At 46.0% G+C, this 18,768-nt stretch overlaps 1 protein-coding gene across 1 annotated transcript in view; it reads left to right on the forward strand.

Annotated features, from left to right (window-relative positions):
• The window catches only part of zdhhc18a (zDHHC palmitoyltransferase 18a), a 56,049-nt gene that overhangs the window by 18,661 nt on the left and 18,620 nt on the right, over nt 1-18,768 (forward strand). Inside the window, exons 6-8 of the mRNA XM_072500995.1 lie at nt 4,823-4,925; nt 11,122-11,234; nt 12,415-12,511. Of these exons, the coding sequence (XP_072357096.1) occupies nt 4,823-4,925; nt 11,122-11,234; nt 12,415-12,511 (313 nt within the window). The remainder of the gene's footprint in view (nt 1-4,822; nt 4,926-11,121; nt 11,235-12,414; nt 12,512-18,768) is intronic.

Raw genomic sequence — 18,768 nt, forward strand, 5'->3', positions numbered from 1 at the left:
ACAATTCCATTGACACTGACTCATTGAGCTGCAATTCCCTGGACTCGGACTCATTGGGCTACAATTCCCCAGGCACGGACTCTCTAGGCTACAATTCCCTGGTCACGGACACTCATTGAGCTACAATTCCTTGGACACGGACACTCATTGAGCTACAATTCCCTGGGCACGGACTCATTGGGCTACAATTCCCTGGACACGGACACGCATTGCGCTACAATTCCCTGGACACGGACACTCATTGGGCTACAATTCCCTGGACACGGACTCATTGAGCTACAATTCCCTGGACACGGACACTCATTGAGCTACAATTCCCTGGACGTGGACTCACTGGGCTACAATGCTCTGTGCACAGACTCACTGGGCTACAATTCTCTGGGCACGGACACTCATTAGGCTACAATTCTCTGGGCACAGACTCTCATTGGGCTACAATTCCCTGGACATGGACACTCACTGGGCTACAATTCTCTGAGCACGGACTCACTGGGCTACAATTCTCTGGGTACAGACTCTCATTGGGCTATAAATCCCTGGGAGCGGACCCTCACTGGGCTACAATTCCCCGGGCACGGACTCTCTCGGCTACAATTCCCCGGGCACGGACTCATTGAGCTACAATTCCCAGGACACGGACTCATTGGGCTACAATTCCCTGGGCATGGACTCTCTCGGCTACAATTCCCTGGGCGCGGACTCATTGAGCTACAATTCCCTACACACGGGCACTCATTGAACTACAATTCCCTGGGCACGGACTCATTGAGCTACAATTCCCTGGACACGGACACTCATTGAGCTACAATTCCCTGGGCACGGACTCTCATTGGGCTACAATTCCCTGGGCACTGACTCATTGAGCTACAATTCCCTGGGCACGGACTCATTGGGCTACAATTTCCTGGGCACGGACTCATTGGGCTACAATTCCCTGGTCACGGACACTCATTGAGCTACAATTCCTTGGACACGGACACTCATTGAGCTACAATTCCCTGGGCACGGACTCATTGGGCTACAATTCCCTGGACACGGGCACTCACTGGGCTACAATTCCCTGGACACGGACTCATTGAGCTACAATTCCCTGGTCACGGACACTCATTGAGCTACAATTCTTTGGACACGGACACTCATTGAGCTACAATTCCCTGGGCATGGACTCTCTCGGCTACAATTCCCTGGGCGTGGACTCATTGAGCTACAATTCCCTGGACACGGACACTCATTGAGCTACAATTCCCTGGGCACGGACTCATTGGGCTACAATTCCCTGGACACGGACCCTCATTGAGCTACAATTCCCTGGGCACGGACTCATTGGGCTACAATTCCCTGGACACGGACTCATTGAGCTACAATTCCCTGGGCATGAACACATTGGGCTACAATTCCCTGGGCATGGACTCTCTCGGCTACAATTCCCTGGGCGCGGACTCATTGAGCTACAATTCCCTACACACGGGCACTCATTGAACTACAATTCCCTGGGCACGGACTCATTGAGCTACAATTCCCTGGACACGGACACTCATTGAGCTACAATTCCCTGGGCACGGACTCTCATTGGGCTACAATTCCCTGGGCACTGACTCATTGAGCTACAATTCCCTGGGCACGGACTCATTGGGCTACAATTTCCTGGGCACGGACTCATTGGGCTACAATTCCCTGGTCACGGACACTCATTGAGCTACAATTCCTTGGACACGGACACTCATTGAGCTACAATTCCCTGGGCACGGACTCATTGGGCTACAATTCCCTGGACACGGGCACTCACTGGGCTACAATTCCCTGGACACGGACTCATTGAGCTACAATTCCCTGGTCACGGACACTCATTGAGCTACAATTCTTTGGACACGGACACTCATTGAGCTACAATTCCCTGGGCATGGACTCTCTCGGCTACAATTCCCTGGGCGTGGACTCATTGAGCTACAATTCCCTGGACACGGACACTCATTGAGCTACAATTCCCTGGGCACGGACTCATTGGGCTACAATTCCCTGGACACGGACCCTCATTGAGCTACAATTCCCTGGGCACGGACTCATTGGGCTACAATTCCCTGGACACGGACTCATTGAGCTACAATTCCCTGGGCATGAACACATTGGGCTACAATTCCCTGGACACGGACTCATTGAGCTACAATTTCCTGGGCATGGACACTCATTGAGCTACAATTCCCTGGACACGGAATCTCTAGGCTACAATTCTCCGGGCACGGACTCATTGGGCTACAATTCCCTGGGCATGGACTCATTGAGCGACAATTCCATTGACACTGACTCATTGAGCTGCAATTCCCTGGACTCGGACTCATTGGGCTACAATTTCCTGGGCACGGACACTCATTGGGCTACAATTCCCCGGGCACGGACACTCATTGGGCTACATTTCCCCGGGCACGGACTCTCTAGGCTACAATTCCCTGGTCACGGACACTCATTGAGCTACAATTCCTTGGACACGTACACTCATTGAGCTACAATTCCCTTGGCACGGACACTCATTGGGCTACAATTCCCTGGACACGGACTCATTGAGCTACAATTCCCTGGACACGGACACTCATTGAGCTACAATTCCCTGGGCATGGACTCATTGGGTGTACAATTCTCTGGGCACAGACACTCACTGGGCTACAATTCTCTGGGCACGGACACTCATTGGGCTACAATTTCCTGGACATGGACACTCACTGGGCTACAATTCTCTGAGCACGGACTCACTGGGCTACAATTCTCTGGGTACAGACTCTCATTGGGCTATAAATCCCTGGGAGCGGACCCTCACTGGGCTACAATTCCCCGGGCACGGACTCATTGAGCTACAATTCCCAGGACACGGACTCATTGGGCTACAATTCCCTGGGCATGGACTCTCTCGGCTACAATTCCCTGGGCGCGGACTCATTGAGCTACAATTCCCTGCACACGGGCACTCATTGAGCTACAATTCCCTGGGCACAGACACTTATTGGGCTACAATTCCCTGGGCACTGACTCATTGAGCTACAATTCCCTGGGCACGGACTCATTGAGCTACAATTCCCTGGACACGGACACTCATTGAGCTACAATTCCCTGGGCACGGACACTCATTGGGCTACAATTCCCTGGGCACGGACTCATTGAGCTACAATTCCCTGGGCACGGACTCATTGAGCTACAATTCCCTGGGTACGGAATCATTGAGCTACAATTCCCTGGACACGGACACTCATTGAGCCACAATTCCCTGGGCACGGACTCATTGAGCTACAATTCCCTGGGCACGGACTCATTGGGCTACAATTCCCTGGTCACGGACACTCATTGAGCTACAATTCCTTGGACACGGACACTCATTGAGCTACAATTCCCTGGGCACGGACTCATTGGGCTACAATTCCCTGGACACGGACACTCACTGGGCTACAATTCCCTGGACACGGGCTCATTGAGCTACAATTCCCTGGTCACGGACACTCATTGAGCTACAATTCCTTGGACACGGACACTCATTGAGCTACAATTCCCTGGGCACGGACTCATTGGGCTACAATTCCCTGGGCATGGACACTCACTGGGCTACAATTCTCTGGGCACGGACTCACTGGGCTACAATTCTCTGGGTACAGACTCTCATTGAGCTGTAATTCCCTGGGAGCGGACCCTCACTGGGCTACAATTCTCTGGGCAAAGACTCTCACTGGGCTACAATTCTCTGGGCACAGACACTCATTAGGCTACAATTCTCTGGGCACAGACTCTCATTGGGCTATAATTCCCTGGGAGCAGACCCTCACTGGGCTACAATTCTCTGGGCAAAGTCTCTCACTGGGCTACAATTCTCTGGGCACAGACACTCATTAGGCTACAATTCTCTGGGCACAGACTCTCATTGGGCTACAATTCCCTGGGAGCGGATCCTCACTGGGCTACAATTCTCTGGGCACAGACTCTCACTGGGCTAAGATTCTCTGGGCACAGACTCTCACTGGGCTACAATTCTCTGGGCACAGACTCTCACTGGGCTACAGTTCTCTGGGCATGGACTTATTGGGCTACAATTCCCTGGGCATAGACTCTCACTGGGCTACAATTTCACAGGTTTTTTCCTTTCTGCAATAGCGCAAGTGCTAATTTTCTATCCGTGTGTGGATGGTGAGGGCAGTAGAATGGTTGAGGATCGAGGGTGTCCACACACCAGTGATTGGGAGTCAGGGGTACTGTCTGATTGCTCCTCATGTCTCCTTCCCCCATAGATCGTCTTCCCTATCTATCCCCGGGCACTGAGGCTAGTTTCTAGTAAACCAAATAACTGACCGGCTGCATCAGTGAACTCAGCACAGAGCTGTGAATGAATCTGGCACCACGTGTCTTGTAAGTTACACCGAACGGTCATTTTATCTCCTGCACTGGAGAAGGGCCACGTTTAATTTTTGTTAGACTAGAGATTGTAATTTTCAGAGCAGTTCTGGTAGGTTTTGAGGAGGAGTGATTCTTGGGGCAGACACATACCACAGGATTTGTACAGACCAATGCTGACAGAGGACTGAATACAGGCCTCATGCCCCCCTCCCCCTTTCACTCCCTGAATTGTTATTATAACCTAACACAACAATAACTTTGATACTACTAAAACAATCAGATGCTGAGCAGGGCATGAGGTTGCATGCTCAGTGCCTGAGGGAGCCTGAGTGGCTCACCTGTGCATAGATGGAGGTTTGGTCAGGCCAGGAGTGAGGTAGCTGGGAGGATGGGTATTGGGAGAGTTGGGGTTATGTTTGAACTCTAGGAGGACCATTTCCTTGACTCCACTCACCGCACTCGAGCTGGTGGTCTGTTTTTTTTCAGTCTGGTCTATTCTGGGCCTCTCAGGGTTCCACACGTACCTGGTGGCTTCCAACCTGACAACAAATGAAGATGTGAGTAAACTGACTGTCCGTGTGTGTCTGTCCGTGTGTGTCTGTCCGTGTGTGTCTGTCCGTGTGTGTCTGTCCGTGTGTGTCTGTCCGTGTGTGTCTGTCCGTGTGTGTCTGTCCGTGTGTGTCTGTCCGTGTGTGTCTGTCCGTGTGTGTCTGTCCGTGTGTGTCTGTCCGTGTGTGTCTGTCCGTGTGTGTCTGTCCGTGTGTGTCTGTCCGTGTGTGTCTGTCCGTGTGTGTCTGTCCGTGTGTGTCTGTCCGTGTGTGTCTGTCCGTGTGTGTCTGCCCGTGTGTGCCTGCCCGTGTGTGCCTGCCCGTGTGTGCCTGCCCGTGTGTGCCTGCCCGTGTGTGCCTGCCCGTGTGTGCCTGCCCGTGTGTGCCTGCCCGTGTGTGCCTGCCCGTGTGTGCCTGCCCGTGTGTGCCTGCCCGTGTGTGCCTGCCCGTGTGTGCCTGCCCGTGTGTGCCTGCCCGTGTGTGCCTGCCCGTGTGTGCCTGCCCGTGTGTGCCTGCCCGTGTGTGCCTGCCCGTGTGTGCCTGCCCGTGTGTGCCTGTCCGTGTGTGCCTCGGCCAGTGCGCACGCGCGTCGGTCTGCGTGTGTGTGCCTGTCTGTTTGTGTCTGTGTCGCTGCAAAACAGAACTTGCTGCCTGGCCTTTGTAAATGTGGCTTCACTTATTGTTCCATCAAGACTAGTTCTATGTGATCAATCAAATGGATCACAAAAGAACACCCAGCCATCATGGCAGCACGGTGGCGGAGTGGTTAGCACTGCTGCCTCACGGCACTGAGGAGTCAGGTTCAATCCCGGCCTCAGGTCACTGTCTGTGGAGTTTGCACATTCTCTGCGTGGGTCGCACCCCCACAACCCACAGATGTGCAGGCTAGGTGGATTGACCACGTTAAATTACCCCTTAATTGGGGAAAAAATAATTGAGTTCTCTAAATTAACAAAATAAATAAAAGAACACCCAGCCACACCTGTCTTGATTTATTATAAAGGTGAATGGGAGCACCTACACACCTTCACGAGCCAGCTTCATTTATCCTGATCCAGCTTCATTTAATATACATGACATCCTGATATCCAGTTTTATATATCCAGAAATTTTGAGAATATCTGTTAGAAATGTTTATTTTTTAAATATTTCCAGTTAAGGGGCAATGTAGTGTGGCCAATCCACCTACCCTGCGCATCTTTTTGTGGGGGTGCAGACATGGGGAGAATTGCAAACCACACAGACAGTGATCTGGAGCTGAGTCCACATCGCTGTGAGACAGTAATGCTAACCATTGCACCACCGTTCTGCCTGTTAGAAATGTTTCTTTTATTATTTAATGTTTTGTCATCATTACTTGTTGCTGAATAATTCTTCTATGCTTCCATTATTGAAGTGGAGCTCAACAGTCCATATGGATGGATGAGTAAAGCTGCATGTTAATGTGTTGAACCAGTTGGTGTTTATTCAGTTTGAAGCCGCACACCAACCATTAAAATCCTTAGTCATGACTGGAACCTACTTGACTCAGTTCGCTTCGAGCTTGTAGAGTCATTGCAACCGGGCAGCACGGTAGCATTGTGGATGGCACAATTGCTTCGCAGCTCCAGGGTCCCAGGTTCGATTCCGGCTTGGGTCACTGTCTGTGTGGAGTCTGCACATCCTCCCCGTGTGTGCGTGGGTTTCCTCCGGGTGCTCCGGTTTCCTCCCACAGTCCAAAGATGTGCAGGATAGGTGGATTGGGCATGATAAATTGCCCTTAGTGTCCAAAATTGCCCTTGTGTTGGGTGGGGTTACTAGGTTATGGGGATAGGGTGGAGGTGTCGACCTTGGGTGGGGTGCTCTTTCCAAGAGCCGGTGCAGACTCGATGGGCCGAATGGCCTCCTTCTGCACTAAATTCTATGAAAACTAAATGTGGGGAGAGGAAGCAGGACTAATTTTAATTTCATTGTAAACACATTTCTTTTCTTCCAGAGTCCTCGTAAATTTTCTGGTTTACTGAATTTAATAAGGACATAGATTGCATGCAAACTTGTTCCTAATATTGCTGAGTAATGAGTGCAATAATTGGGTGCACCTCTAGAATTTGAGTTTGAATTGCACATTGGTGCAATAAAAAGTCAGTCAGTTGGACTTGCTCACTATGGTTCTCTTGTCAATCTTGTTATCTGTCAGTGTATCTCACCTCTCTTAATTGCAGTCTCTCCCTGATGCTCAACCTGTCATGTTTGGGTTGCCTCATTGTGTTGATTTTTTAAAATTCTTTTTTCTTCTAGAAATTTAGAGTACCGAATTCATTATTTTTTTCCAATTAAGGGGCAATTTAGCGTGTCCAATCAACCTACCCTGCACATGTTGGTTGTGGGGATGAGACCCACGCAGACACGGGGAGAATGTGCAAATTCCACACGGACAGTTAAAATTAATTTACGGGATGTGGGCATCGTTGGTTAGGCCAGCATTTATTGCCCATCCCCAGTTGCCCTTCAGAAGGTGGTGGTGAGCTGCCTCCATGAACTGCTGCAGCCCCTGAGGTATAGGTACTCCGACAGTGCTGTGAGGGAGGAGTTCAGGATTTTAACCCAGCGACAGTGAAGAAACGATGATATATTTCCAAGTCAGGGTGGTCAGGTTATTCTGAGTAAGTGCCACTTGACAATTACTCCTTCCATCATTTGCTGATAATGGAGAGAAGATTGTTAGGACGGTAATTGCTGGGTTGTATCTGTCCTGTTTCTTGTGTACAGGACACACCTGGGTAATTTTCCAAATTGCCGGGTAGATGCCAGTGTTGTAACTGTACTGGAACAGCTTGGCTAGGAGTGTGGCAAGTTCTGGAGGAGAAGTCTTCAGTACTATTGTAGGAGCATTGTCAGGGCCCTTTGCAGTAACCAATGCCTTCAGCCATATCTTGATATGTGGAGTGAATCATATTGGCTGAAGACTGACATCTGTGATGCTGGGGACCTCTGGAGGAGACTTGAGATGGATCATCAACTCGGCACTCTGGCTGAAAATTGTTGCGAATGCCTCAGCCTTGCCTTTTGCACATATATGCTGGACTCCTCCATCATTGAGGATGGGGAGATTTGTGGAGCTGCCTCCTCCAGTGAGTTTAATTGTCCACCACCATTCACAACTGGATGTGGCAGGATTGCAGAGATTAGATCTGATGCGTTTGTTGTGCAATCGCTTAGCTCATTCAATTCCTTGCTGCTTTTAGCTGTTTGGCACACAAGTAGTCTTGTGCTGTAGCTTTATCAGGTTGACACCTCATTTTTCGATCTGCCTGATGTTGCTTCTGGCATGTTCTCCTGCACTCATCATTGAACCAGAGTTAATCCACTGGCTTGCTGGTAATGGTAGAGTGGGGGATATGCCGGGCCATGAGGTTGCAGATTGTGGCTGAATACAATTCTGCTGCTGCTGATGGCCCACAGCGCCTCATGGTCTTGAGTTGCTATATCTGTTCAAAGTCCCCATTTAGCACAATAGTAGTGCCACATAACACAATGGAGGGTATCCTCAATGTGAAGACGGGACTTTGTCTCCACAAGGACTGTGTGGTGGTCACTTCTACCGAAAAATAATGACAGGTGCATCTGCAGCAGGCAGGTTGGTGAGGATGAGGTTGAGTATATTTTTCCCTCTTGTTGGTTCCCTCACCACCTGCTGCCGTCCCAATCTAGCAGCTATGTCCTTTAGTACCCGGCCATCTCTCTATTTTAAAATTAAGTAAAATATACTTTGAATGGTTGAGTAATAACTTGACTGGTAAATTGGGCGGACTGTTATTGGGTAAACGTGCAGCCCGACAGTGGGAAGGGGTTAGAGTTTTGCATGATACAGAAGCAACACATGCACCTAAAAAGCAATAGCTTCAATTGTGTGGGTAAGCAATGATGGTCACCAAATTAGTTAATGGGCAGCCTTGTGAAAGAAAATGCATATACAAGGAAAAGTAGAAATCCAGCAGACTGGAGGAGCAATAAAACACAACAAAAGAAAACAAAGAAAGCAATGAGGTACAAAAAAGGAATATGAAAAATGAACTTGCAAGGGATATCCAAACGAACAGCCACGGTGTTGATTAAGTCTCATAAAGAATGGGGTACGACAATCTGAGCTCATTAAAGGTGGATGCAGTTGACAGCAGAATGAAATGGCAAATGGGTTAAATGAATAAGTTGAAACCATTTTCAAAAAAGATGAGAAAATATCAGGTAAAAGTTAACCAAAAATTATGGGAAGGGGAGGAACTTTAAAAGTTTTTTTTAAAGATAAATAATTTTTTCCCAATTAAAGGGCAAATTAGCGTGGACAATCCACCTACCCTGCACATCTTTGGGTTGTGGGGGTGAGACACGCAGACACTGGGAGAATGTGCAAACTCCACACACACTGATCCGGGATGGGGATCGAACCTGGGTCCTCAGCTCTGTGAGGTAGCAGTGCTAACCACTGCACCACCGTGCTGCCCTGGGAGGAACTTCGATTTAATCCAAGTTTTTTTTAAATGGTGGAAGTAATGAGACATATGGCAGATAAATGACTGGAATCTAATGGTTTTTACCCTAAGGTATTAAGAGACATGAGGAAATTGCAGAGTGAGCCTTAGTACTCCTGTTACGATCCTGGACCAGACCCCAACAGTGGCTAGGATACTGGATTGAAATCCTAATATTGGATTGTGAGAAAAGGATACCTCACTCCAGGAATGATTTCTCACAAAATAGGGATATGGGATTTTAAAACAAACTTTATTACTAACACAGTATTAACTTATATTTAACATCATGCAAAAAAAAAAAGCTTTAAATTGCCCTTTAAACAATGGTAATCAAGAAAGTGACACAATAACCTTTAACTGCTACCTTTACTCCCACTCAAACAACAAAACCATCTCTGAGCCCAATCCACTTTTAGATACAGTTAGCAGACCCAGGCGTACTTGCTAAAGAGATGTTCTTTCAGATTGTTTTTAAGAGATAGAGCTGAATCCTGTCAACAATTCAGGATCTCTAGTTGAGGTCTTCATGGTTTGACTTCCAGGAACCAATTGAACAATCTCTGCTTCTTTCATAAAATGCCTGGTAATCTAGCTCCTCATATTAGTTACATCATCTTACTACCTGAATGCAAAGGTCTCTAATTAAATACTCCACAGGGAACCTCTTAATCCAAACAGAAATCGATTAGCCCAAGCATTTATGATGTCTTAATTGCACCCCTGGCTCCCAAAAAGCCTAGCTATCTTGCAAACCAGGATTATTAAATACACCACTGCAGTAGTCATGCACACACTAACATGGGCGGTTAACCCTTGCTGCACCAAATACATATAGTACAACTGAAATTCCTACGTTCATCACACTTCAAAATTTGTGCATTGTGCCTTTGGATTGTAAAATTTAAGAAGGGAGGAAGAGAGAAGCCAGAAAACCAAAGGCCTTGTCAGTTTATCAGTTGTGGGGAAGTTACTGTAATCATCAAGAGACAAGGTATTGGAGTACTTGGCCAAGTATCAGTAATCAAAGTCAGCATTTCTTAAGGATAGTTCATGTCTGACTAATCTAGTTATATTTCTTGAGGTTACTAATAAGATGGGCATGAGAATATCTAAATATGTTGTCTTATGAGCTTTCAGAAGACACCTGATTTTCATCATCAGGTTGCACCTAACTTTGTTCTAATTGACAATTTAGAGAAACCATGCATAGGAAATGGAAATGTCACTGATGCAGTTGTGGCTGTAGGTTTAGAGAAACACAGTGGAAGCTGCTGTTCTTTAACTGTAGAGAATTAAACTAATTTCTTCTATGGTGTCCATGTGAGTATTCAATGTGACAGCGTGAAGGGAGTTTTACTCTATGTCTGACCCATGCCATACCTTGAAAGTGTAGAGGGAGATTTACTCTAACTAAACTACAGAATCTGTCCTGCAAATATTTGATGGATCCCTTGTTTGCGAGGCTGATACATAATGTAGACGGTTAAATGCTTCATATTGGTAAGCCATCACCCATCACTTGACTGGAGTGATGTGTCCCAAGGTATTTTGTAAAGTTGCTAAGTGATGGAGTTTACAGGGGAGAGCTCTGCAAAGAAGCAGTGGAAAAATATGCAGTTGAAAAGCGGAAATTGTGACATAAATGTTTTGATCCGGCTTTGTCTGTAATGCTTTGTGCTTTAATGTTTTAACAGATAAAAGGTTCATGGTCCAGTAAGCGAAGCTCAGAGGAAAGCACTAATCCTTATAGTTACAACAGTATTGTCACTAACTGCTGTGCAGTCTTGTGTGGACCAATGCCACCCAGGTACAGAACCAGTCTCCCACTCTCCCTTCCATCCCCATGTATGTTTGACTGCGCGTGTCTCTCATTCATTTTCTTCCCCCATTCCCTGTGTCTGTAAATATTTGTGCCTGTCTCTCTCGCTATCTCCCTCCCCACTTCTTGTGTATGTTCGCCTATCTGTCTGTCTGGTTCTCTTTCTGCCCTCTGTTGTTTCCTTTAGCCGAATTCTGGTAGATTGAACAGCCTGTACTCGGTACTCGTTCAGTGCAGCCCAGTGCTTTGTGCCAGTATTGCAGCATGGTGGGATTTGTTCAGTATTTCCTACAGGCCTGGATTAATGGCTAAGCATTGAAGCTCTTGACAGGAGTTTTTGACTCTGGATTGGGGGAGAACCAGGTGCTTATATACTCCTATTGAGTGTGCGTCAAAATAATTTGAAATAGCAAATGAACCGAATTGTTCTTGAATCAAAGGATTGACTGATGAAAAAAATAAATTGTAAATGCATGTGGCATTGTTTGCAACAAGCACAAAACTCCAGTGTAATGTACTTTTGCTGTCCTTCAGTCGACAGTAGCTTCTGACCCTGACCTATCGGCGCTGCCATCCCACTGCATACAGTGATATGTATATCAGCACTGCCATCCTCCCTCTGCAGACACTGCCTGCCCTTGCCAGTGACTGATTGTGTAAAGTTAATTCAGACAAGACAAGAATTTCTGTCTGTGGAGAGTGGCAAATATCTTGATATTGAAAACACAATCATTAGTGGAGCTGAGGCTGGGCAAGTCGAGAGATTGTTTCCTATGCAAATGTCGGTGCATCAGAAGGATGGTCCTCAATTGAGAGTTGGGGTTTGTGTGGGATAGCTGGTATTAGAAGGATGCAATTCTATTGAAATGTTGGGGTGATGCAAGAATGGGCTTTTAAGAGTTGGGGTAGTGGAGGATGGGCTTCATTGAGGTAGTTTGTATACTACAAGGATGAGGTTTTACAGCTGAATCGCCTTTTGTTATCCTGCTCTTATTTCTCTTCTAGAGAAAATCTCCAAAGAAATGCCTCTGATTATGTCTTGGAACCTGCTTAGCCATCTTACATTTGAATGCAAATTAAGTTTATACGAGCATATTGACTAGTACTTTGTTATTTTCATTGATGCATGGCTGCAGATTAATCACTACTTTCTCTCTTTATCCACCAGTTTAATTGATAGGCGTGGTTTCTCGGACCCAGACACACTACAGCTGCCTGGGCACCAGCATAAGGTTTCTCAGGGAGCAAAAACAGAAGCCAACCCGGTAGGAGGTGTCGCCTAATGATGGTGTGAATTAATGCCATGCCTGTCATGTTTGAGTCCACCTTCCCTCGTGCATCTATCCATTTCCTTCTTACCCATGACCTCACCCTGAGCATAAACCGAAACAGGCTATTACATGTGGGAATGTTTAGGTGCCTGACTCAGTGACACTTTGCTGGAAATGTCACTTGAGCCAAGCTCTCAGAAACAGATTGACTCCATGTGTACAAGCATGCGGATGCTTTGAAGAATCAGTGGTGGACTGCTCAGCGAATGGGCTGCAAGGATCATGGGATATGTTATTGTCTGCAGCCATCGGCATGACCAGTTTGGGGACATTTCTTTGGAGTTCCTCTCCGTCATAGTGAAATGAGAGCAGGATCATCCTGCTCGAATGAGCTGACACAAAACACTGAAACCAGCTGTGTTCAGTCACAGCATAGCGACTGTTGGTGCTGAATCGTGTTACTTTTACAGTGAAGGAACAGAGATTGGGAGCTAGTCTTAAAGGATTAATGTTGTATTGGAAAGAGGGGGGTGGAGGAGGCCTATCCTTTTAATCTAATTATGAACCGTTGAATTGCATCTTTTGCAATTTTGGGATTGTGGGTTGATAAATATCATGTGATTATTACTATGGGTTGGCTGTGTCCAGCAGAATGTTCATGTTCTCTTCATTACCCTGGAGCACTCCACATTATGTGCATTGGGTGTTTGAGGGGGAAGGGAATAGACGCAAGAAAGCACTCCAGGAAAGAGGTGGAGCACTGCTGCAGCCAGAGGTCTGGTGAAGGTTGGCCAAAGGACCTCTATCTGTACCACGGGATAAGGCTGCAGAATTGGAAGTTGCACTCCAGGATCCTGCCTGTGCTTTCAGCACTACCTTTGCTTTTGTGCATACTGCAGCAAGAATTGCACAAGAAACATCTTGCCAATTTGTTCTACCACTTTGTATTATTTTAAAATATTTTTGTTTGAATCCTCTGTGCCAGCCGACTGCCTGTACAGAGAATGTTTTCTAATTATTGCTGTTTTATTTTCAATTAACTTGTATTTATAATAAAATCGGTGCTATTCATCTGAAAGTCTGCCCTGGTGAACTCTCAAAGTAGAAATAAAGTGGGAGAGTTGGATCACAGATTGTGTAACAGAGTGGAGAGACTTGAATGTGTGAAGCTGGCTGGTCTGAAAGGACAAAGATGGCTCATTGGAGAGTTTCCCTATTATCATGCATTCTAACTCTGCTCTCGCAAGCTGTAAGTTTCTGGTTGACTAATTACCGCATCAGTTGCCCAACATTAGATGCTTTTGGAAACAAAGGTAAAATCTGAAGCATAGCATCTCAATAGCAAGTACTGCCCAACATGTCCAAGTACAGTCTTCAGGTTTATCTTCTGGCTCCACAAAGGTTTTTGCTGAATTGTCCTGCTGCCTGAGTTTGCGAAAGCACTGGTTAGAATGGTGCAAAGCATACAAACAAAAAATGGCCCTGGTTCCAACTCCATTCTGTGCTGATTTATTTCAGCTGAGAGGACAGTCAGCAAGGATCCCACTCCCTAATCACCATACAGTAACCTTGGAGAACTGAGTGTATGTTGGTAAAAGGTTGGAGTTGTGTTCAATTGTTATGCTCCCCCATTTGAATAAGCTGCTGACACTCGGTCTCAGCTCACGTGATGAATGGCTCTTGTGGGAAAGGTACTCAGTGCCAACACCTTCAAGGAGGAGGGGATAAAAGGGAGGCGATGTGCAAAAGAAAGCACATGAGATTTGGTGACAGATTGATTTCCTAATACTATCAACCTATAGCATTAGGAAATCAACATGGAAACTGGAGAGACCAAGAGCAATTCAACAGGAGTATGTTATCTTGGGGAAGGAAATGAACATCTTTACAATCAGCTGTGACTATTGGATTTAGCCTGAACAAGGTTCATGGAATTGGTGACTGCAATCTCAATATTATGGTGTGGAAGAAGGAAGTGATCACTTCAGGTTTATCTGTGTTGAGCTGGAGAAATTACTTTCTATCAGCGATTTCATATTTCTTAGGATCGAAAATGTTGGCTTGCGTCAAATTCAGAAGCAATAATGGAGCACAAAACACTGGCTTACCACCCCTCCAAAACACTTCTGCAGTTATGCCTAGTGTATGTCTATCCAAGTTTGTCATTTAAGAGTTCAAACAGAATCTAGCTTGATTGCAGGTGGAGACTCCTTATCCATTGGATCCTTGCTGAGACTCTTTCGTACAATCAAAGAAAGTTGCTGTATTTTATTTTATTAATTCTTGGGATATGTATATCGCTGACAAGACCAGACATTTATTGCCCACTTGTAGTTGCTCTCGAGAAGGTGATTGTAAGCCACTTTCTTGAACAGCTGCAGTATATGTGTTGCAGATGTTGCTGTTTGGTCAAGAATTCTAGGATTTTGATCCAGCAATAATGAAGGAAAAGCAACCACCCACATCAGGATGGTTTGTGATTTAGAGGTAGAAAGTATTCTCATGCACCTGCTGCCATTGTCCTTTTAGGTCCTGGAGGTCACAGGTTTGGGAGTTGTCATCGTTGAAGCCTTGGGGAGTTCTGGCAGTGCACCCTGCAGATAGTGCACATTCCCTCCACAATCTGCTGGTGGTGGAGTGAGTGGATGCTTAAGGTGGTGAAATAGGGGCCCAATCAAGTGGACTGCTTATGCTGGGTATTATTGAGCTCCTTGACTGATATTGGAGTCGCACCCATCCAGGCAGATATTCCCTTCACCTTCTGACTTGTGCCTTGTAAGTAGTAAAGAGGCTCTGGAAAGTTGGGAGGTAAGTCATTCAATATAGAATGCCCAGTCCCTGACTTTATCTCATAACCATGTTATTTATGCAGCTGGTTCTGTTGAGTTTCTGGTCAACAGTGACCATCCCCTGCCCCACTTCCCAAGGTGTTAATGGAATCAAAGGTTGTAATGCCATTGAATATCATGAAGAGCTGGTTAGATACTCTTTTAGAGATGGCCATTCCTTGCTCTTGGTTGTCTGGTACTGAGGCATAAGGACAGCACCTGTGATGCTGAGACTCTCCCACAAAGTGTTGAGCAGGCTGCAGCTTCCTATGGAAATCTTTTCTTCCTTCCTGTCCTTTTTGCACGTTCAACTCTAATGGAAACTTTGTAGAACCTCAATCTGCAACGTTCTGATCCATTTATTTGAGACTGGTTGAAGCACAGACGTGCCTTATTTTGACATTGTGCCTAGTTGTGATTTATTTATGGTTGTGTACTCTACATCCCCGCACTGTCTCCCAATATCTTGCTTCACATACTATTTAGTATTCAGCCTCATTGGGCTGAGTCTCTTGTCTGGCATACCAGCTAACTGAGAAGTAGGAGGAACTGGTTCGATTTGTCAACTATAAATTCATTCTAAACTCTCCTAATTTCTTGTTATGGCAGTAAGCCATGTTGAGCAAGAAGGTCCTGAATTTACCTAAACTGGTCTAGGTTATAGTTCCTGTACCTGGCCTGCCTCGACATGGCCCCAGTAAAGGTAGGTTGAGGCCCAAGTATCCAAGCAACAGGGCTGACACCTTAAAAATGGTCACTTGTATGAGCCACTGGAAATATGTTTGAAGCTCGTGGAATTGCATCTCAGCATGAGTTTTGATTGGGTTATTGGGTGACTTCATGATGTGTATCTTGACATTTTTAAACTGTTACTAGTTATTGGCCCTGAACAAGAGGGAACATTTCTCGGGTTACATTTTATCAGGATTCTGCTTATAATCAAACTTTCATCCAAATACCTTTCCCCACCCCCATGTACTGGAGGCATTCTCTACTTTCAAATTATAGGCCCAATTACCATTGGGAATATTCAGGACAGAATTCTTCTGGTGATTAAGTAACATAGAAAATAGGGCCAGTAGTAGGCCATTTGGCCCTTTGGGCCTGCTCTGCCATTCAATGGCTGATCCTCTATCTCAACGCCATACCCCTGTGCTCTCCCCATATCCCTTGATGCTTTTAGGGCCTAGAAATCTTATCTATTTCCTTCTTTCATGTATTCAGTCATTGACCACCACAGCCTTCTGTGGTAAATAAAATTCCACAGTTCACCACCAGCGAGGAGGTTTCTCCTCCTCCTCTGTCCTAAATGGTCCACCCCATATCCTATGGCTGTGACCCATTATTTAGAACCTCCCTCCACCCCAACCAGAGGAAACAACATCCCTCCATCCAGTCTGTCCAGCCCAGTCAGAATTTTATATGTTTCAATGAGATACCCAGTGAATACAGGCCTAGTCGACCCAATCTCTCCTCTTATGACACACCTGTCATCCCAGAAATCAGGGTGAATCTTCGCTGCACTCCCTCCAATGCAAGTATATCCTTTCTTGGGTAAAGAAACCAAAACTGCACACGCTACTCCAGGTGTGGTCTCACTAAGGCCTTGGAAGAAGTCTTACAACACCAGGTTAAAGTCCAACAGGTTTGTTTCAAATCGCTAGTTTTTGGAGTACTGATCCTTCCTCAGGACAGTTGGTAGGATTTTGCAAACCCAGGCCAGATGGTGGGGGGTGAATGTAATGCGACATGAATCCAAGGTCCCAGTTGAAGCCGTACCCATGTGTGCGGTACATGGCTATAAGTTTCTGCTCGGTGATTTTGCATTGTTGCGCGTCCTGAAGGCCGCCTTGGACAATTCAAATTCGCCATCTGGCCTGGACTTGCGAAATCCTACCAACTGTCCTGGCTTGAGACAATTCACACCTCATTAACTTGAGATTACCCCTCTCTCTGGATCTGTAAAGACTTAATTACCTGCAAATGCTCGCATTCAAAGCATTGTCTTGCATCTTTGACTTTGTCTATATATATGTTTCTGGAACCTACCTCTTCATTCACCTGAGGAAGGAGCAGTGCTCCGAAAGCTAGTGATTTGAAACAAACCTGTTGGACTTTGACCTGGTGTTGTCAGACTTCTGACTGTGCTCACCCCAGTCCAACGCCGGCATCTCCACATCATCACGAAGGCCTTGTAAGACATCCTTGCTCCTGTGCTCCAGTCCTCTTGCAATGAAGGACAACATACCATGTGCCTTCCTAACTGCTTGCTGTACCTGCATGCTTGCTTTCAGTGACTTGTGCACAAGGACGCCCAGGTCCCTTTGTACGTCAACATTTCCCAATTTATCACCATTTATATAATATTCTGTTTCTCCGTCCAAAGTGGGCACATTTATCCATGTTATACTGTATCTGTCATGTATTTGCCCACTCACTCAACTTGCCTAAATCACCTTAAAGCCTCTTAACAGCCTCCTCACCATTCTAATTGCCACTATGTTTCATATCAGAGCTTTGGAAATATTACATTTGGTTCCCTCATCTAAATCATTGATATATATTGTATATCGCTGGAGCCCAAGCATTGATCCATGCAGGACCCCACTGGTCACTATCTGCCACTTGGGAAAAGAAACAATTAATCTTATTCTGTTTCCTGTCTGCTAACCTATTCTCAATCCATGGCAATATATTACCCCAATCCCGAGTAGCACGGTGGCGCAGTGGTTAGCACTGCTATTTCACGGCCGAGGTCCCAGTTTCGATCTCGGCTCTGGGTCACTGTCCGTGTGGAGTTTGCACATTCTCCCGGTGTTTACGCGGGTTTCGCCCCCACAACCCAAAGCTGCAGGGTAGGTGGATTGACCTAAATTGCCACTTAATTGGAAAAAATGAATTGGGTACTCTAAATAAATTTTTTAAATTACATTAAAAAAAAATATTACACCAATCCCATGACCATTAAATTTGCACACAAAGCTAAATTTAGTTAAATTTGCACACTATGTGAAGTGGGACTCTTATCGAAAGCTTTCTGAAAATCCAAATACAGCGCATCCACTGGTTCACCCTTATCTATTCTACTCGTTACGTCCTCAAAAAAAACTCCAGTAGGTTTGTCAAATTCCCTTTCATAAATCCATGCTGACTTTGTCTAACCTTGTTGATATTTTCTAAGACAGGCTGCCTGGAATGATGGCACAATTAATGGCATCTGTGCAGTGGAATATAAACCAAGTGACCATTCATCGTGTGTGTTGGCAGGATATTCAACCATTGAAAATATTTTATTTCAGCTCATTTGAATTGAACGAGCAGAGAATAGGGGTAAGGAGGGGGAGCAGTATCAGCACCCCGATAAATCACTGGTTAATAACTAATTTCCATGCAACAGACTCAGCATTGTGCTTCTAATGGCTC

The sequence above is a fragment of the Scyliorhinus torazame genome, chromosome 1 (genome assembly GCF_047496885.1).
Source record: "Scyliorhinus torazame isolate Kashiwa2021f chromosome 1, sScyTor2.1, whole genome shotgun sequence".
Taxonomy (NCBI): Eukaryota; Metazoa; Chordata; class Chondrichthyes; order Carcharhiniformes; family Scyliorhinidae; genus Scyliorhinus; species Scyliorhinus torazame.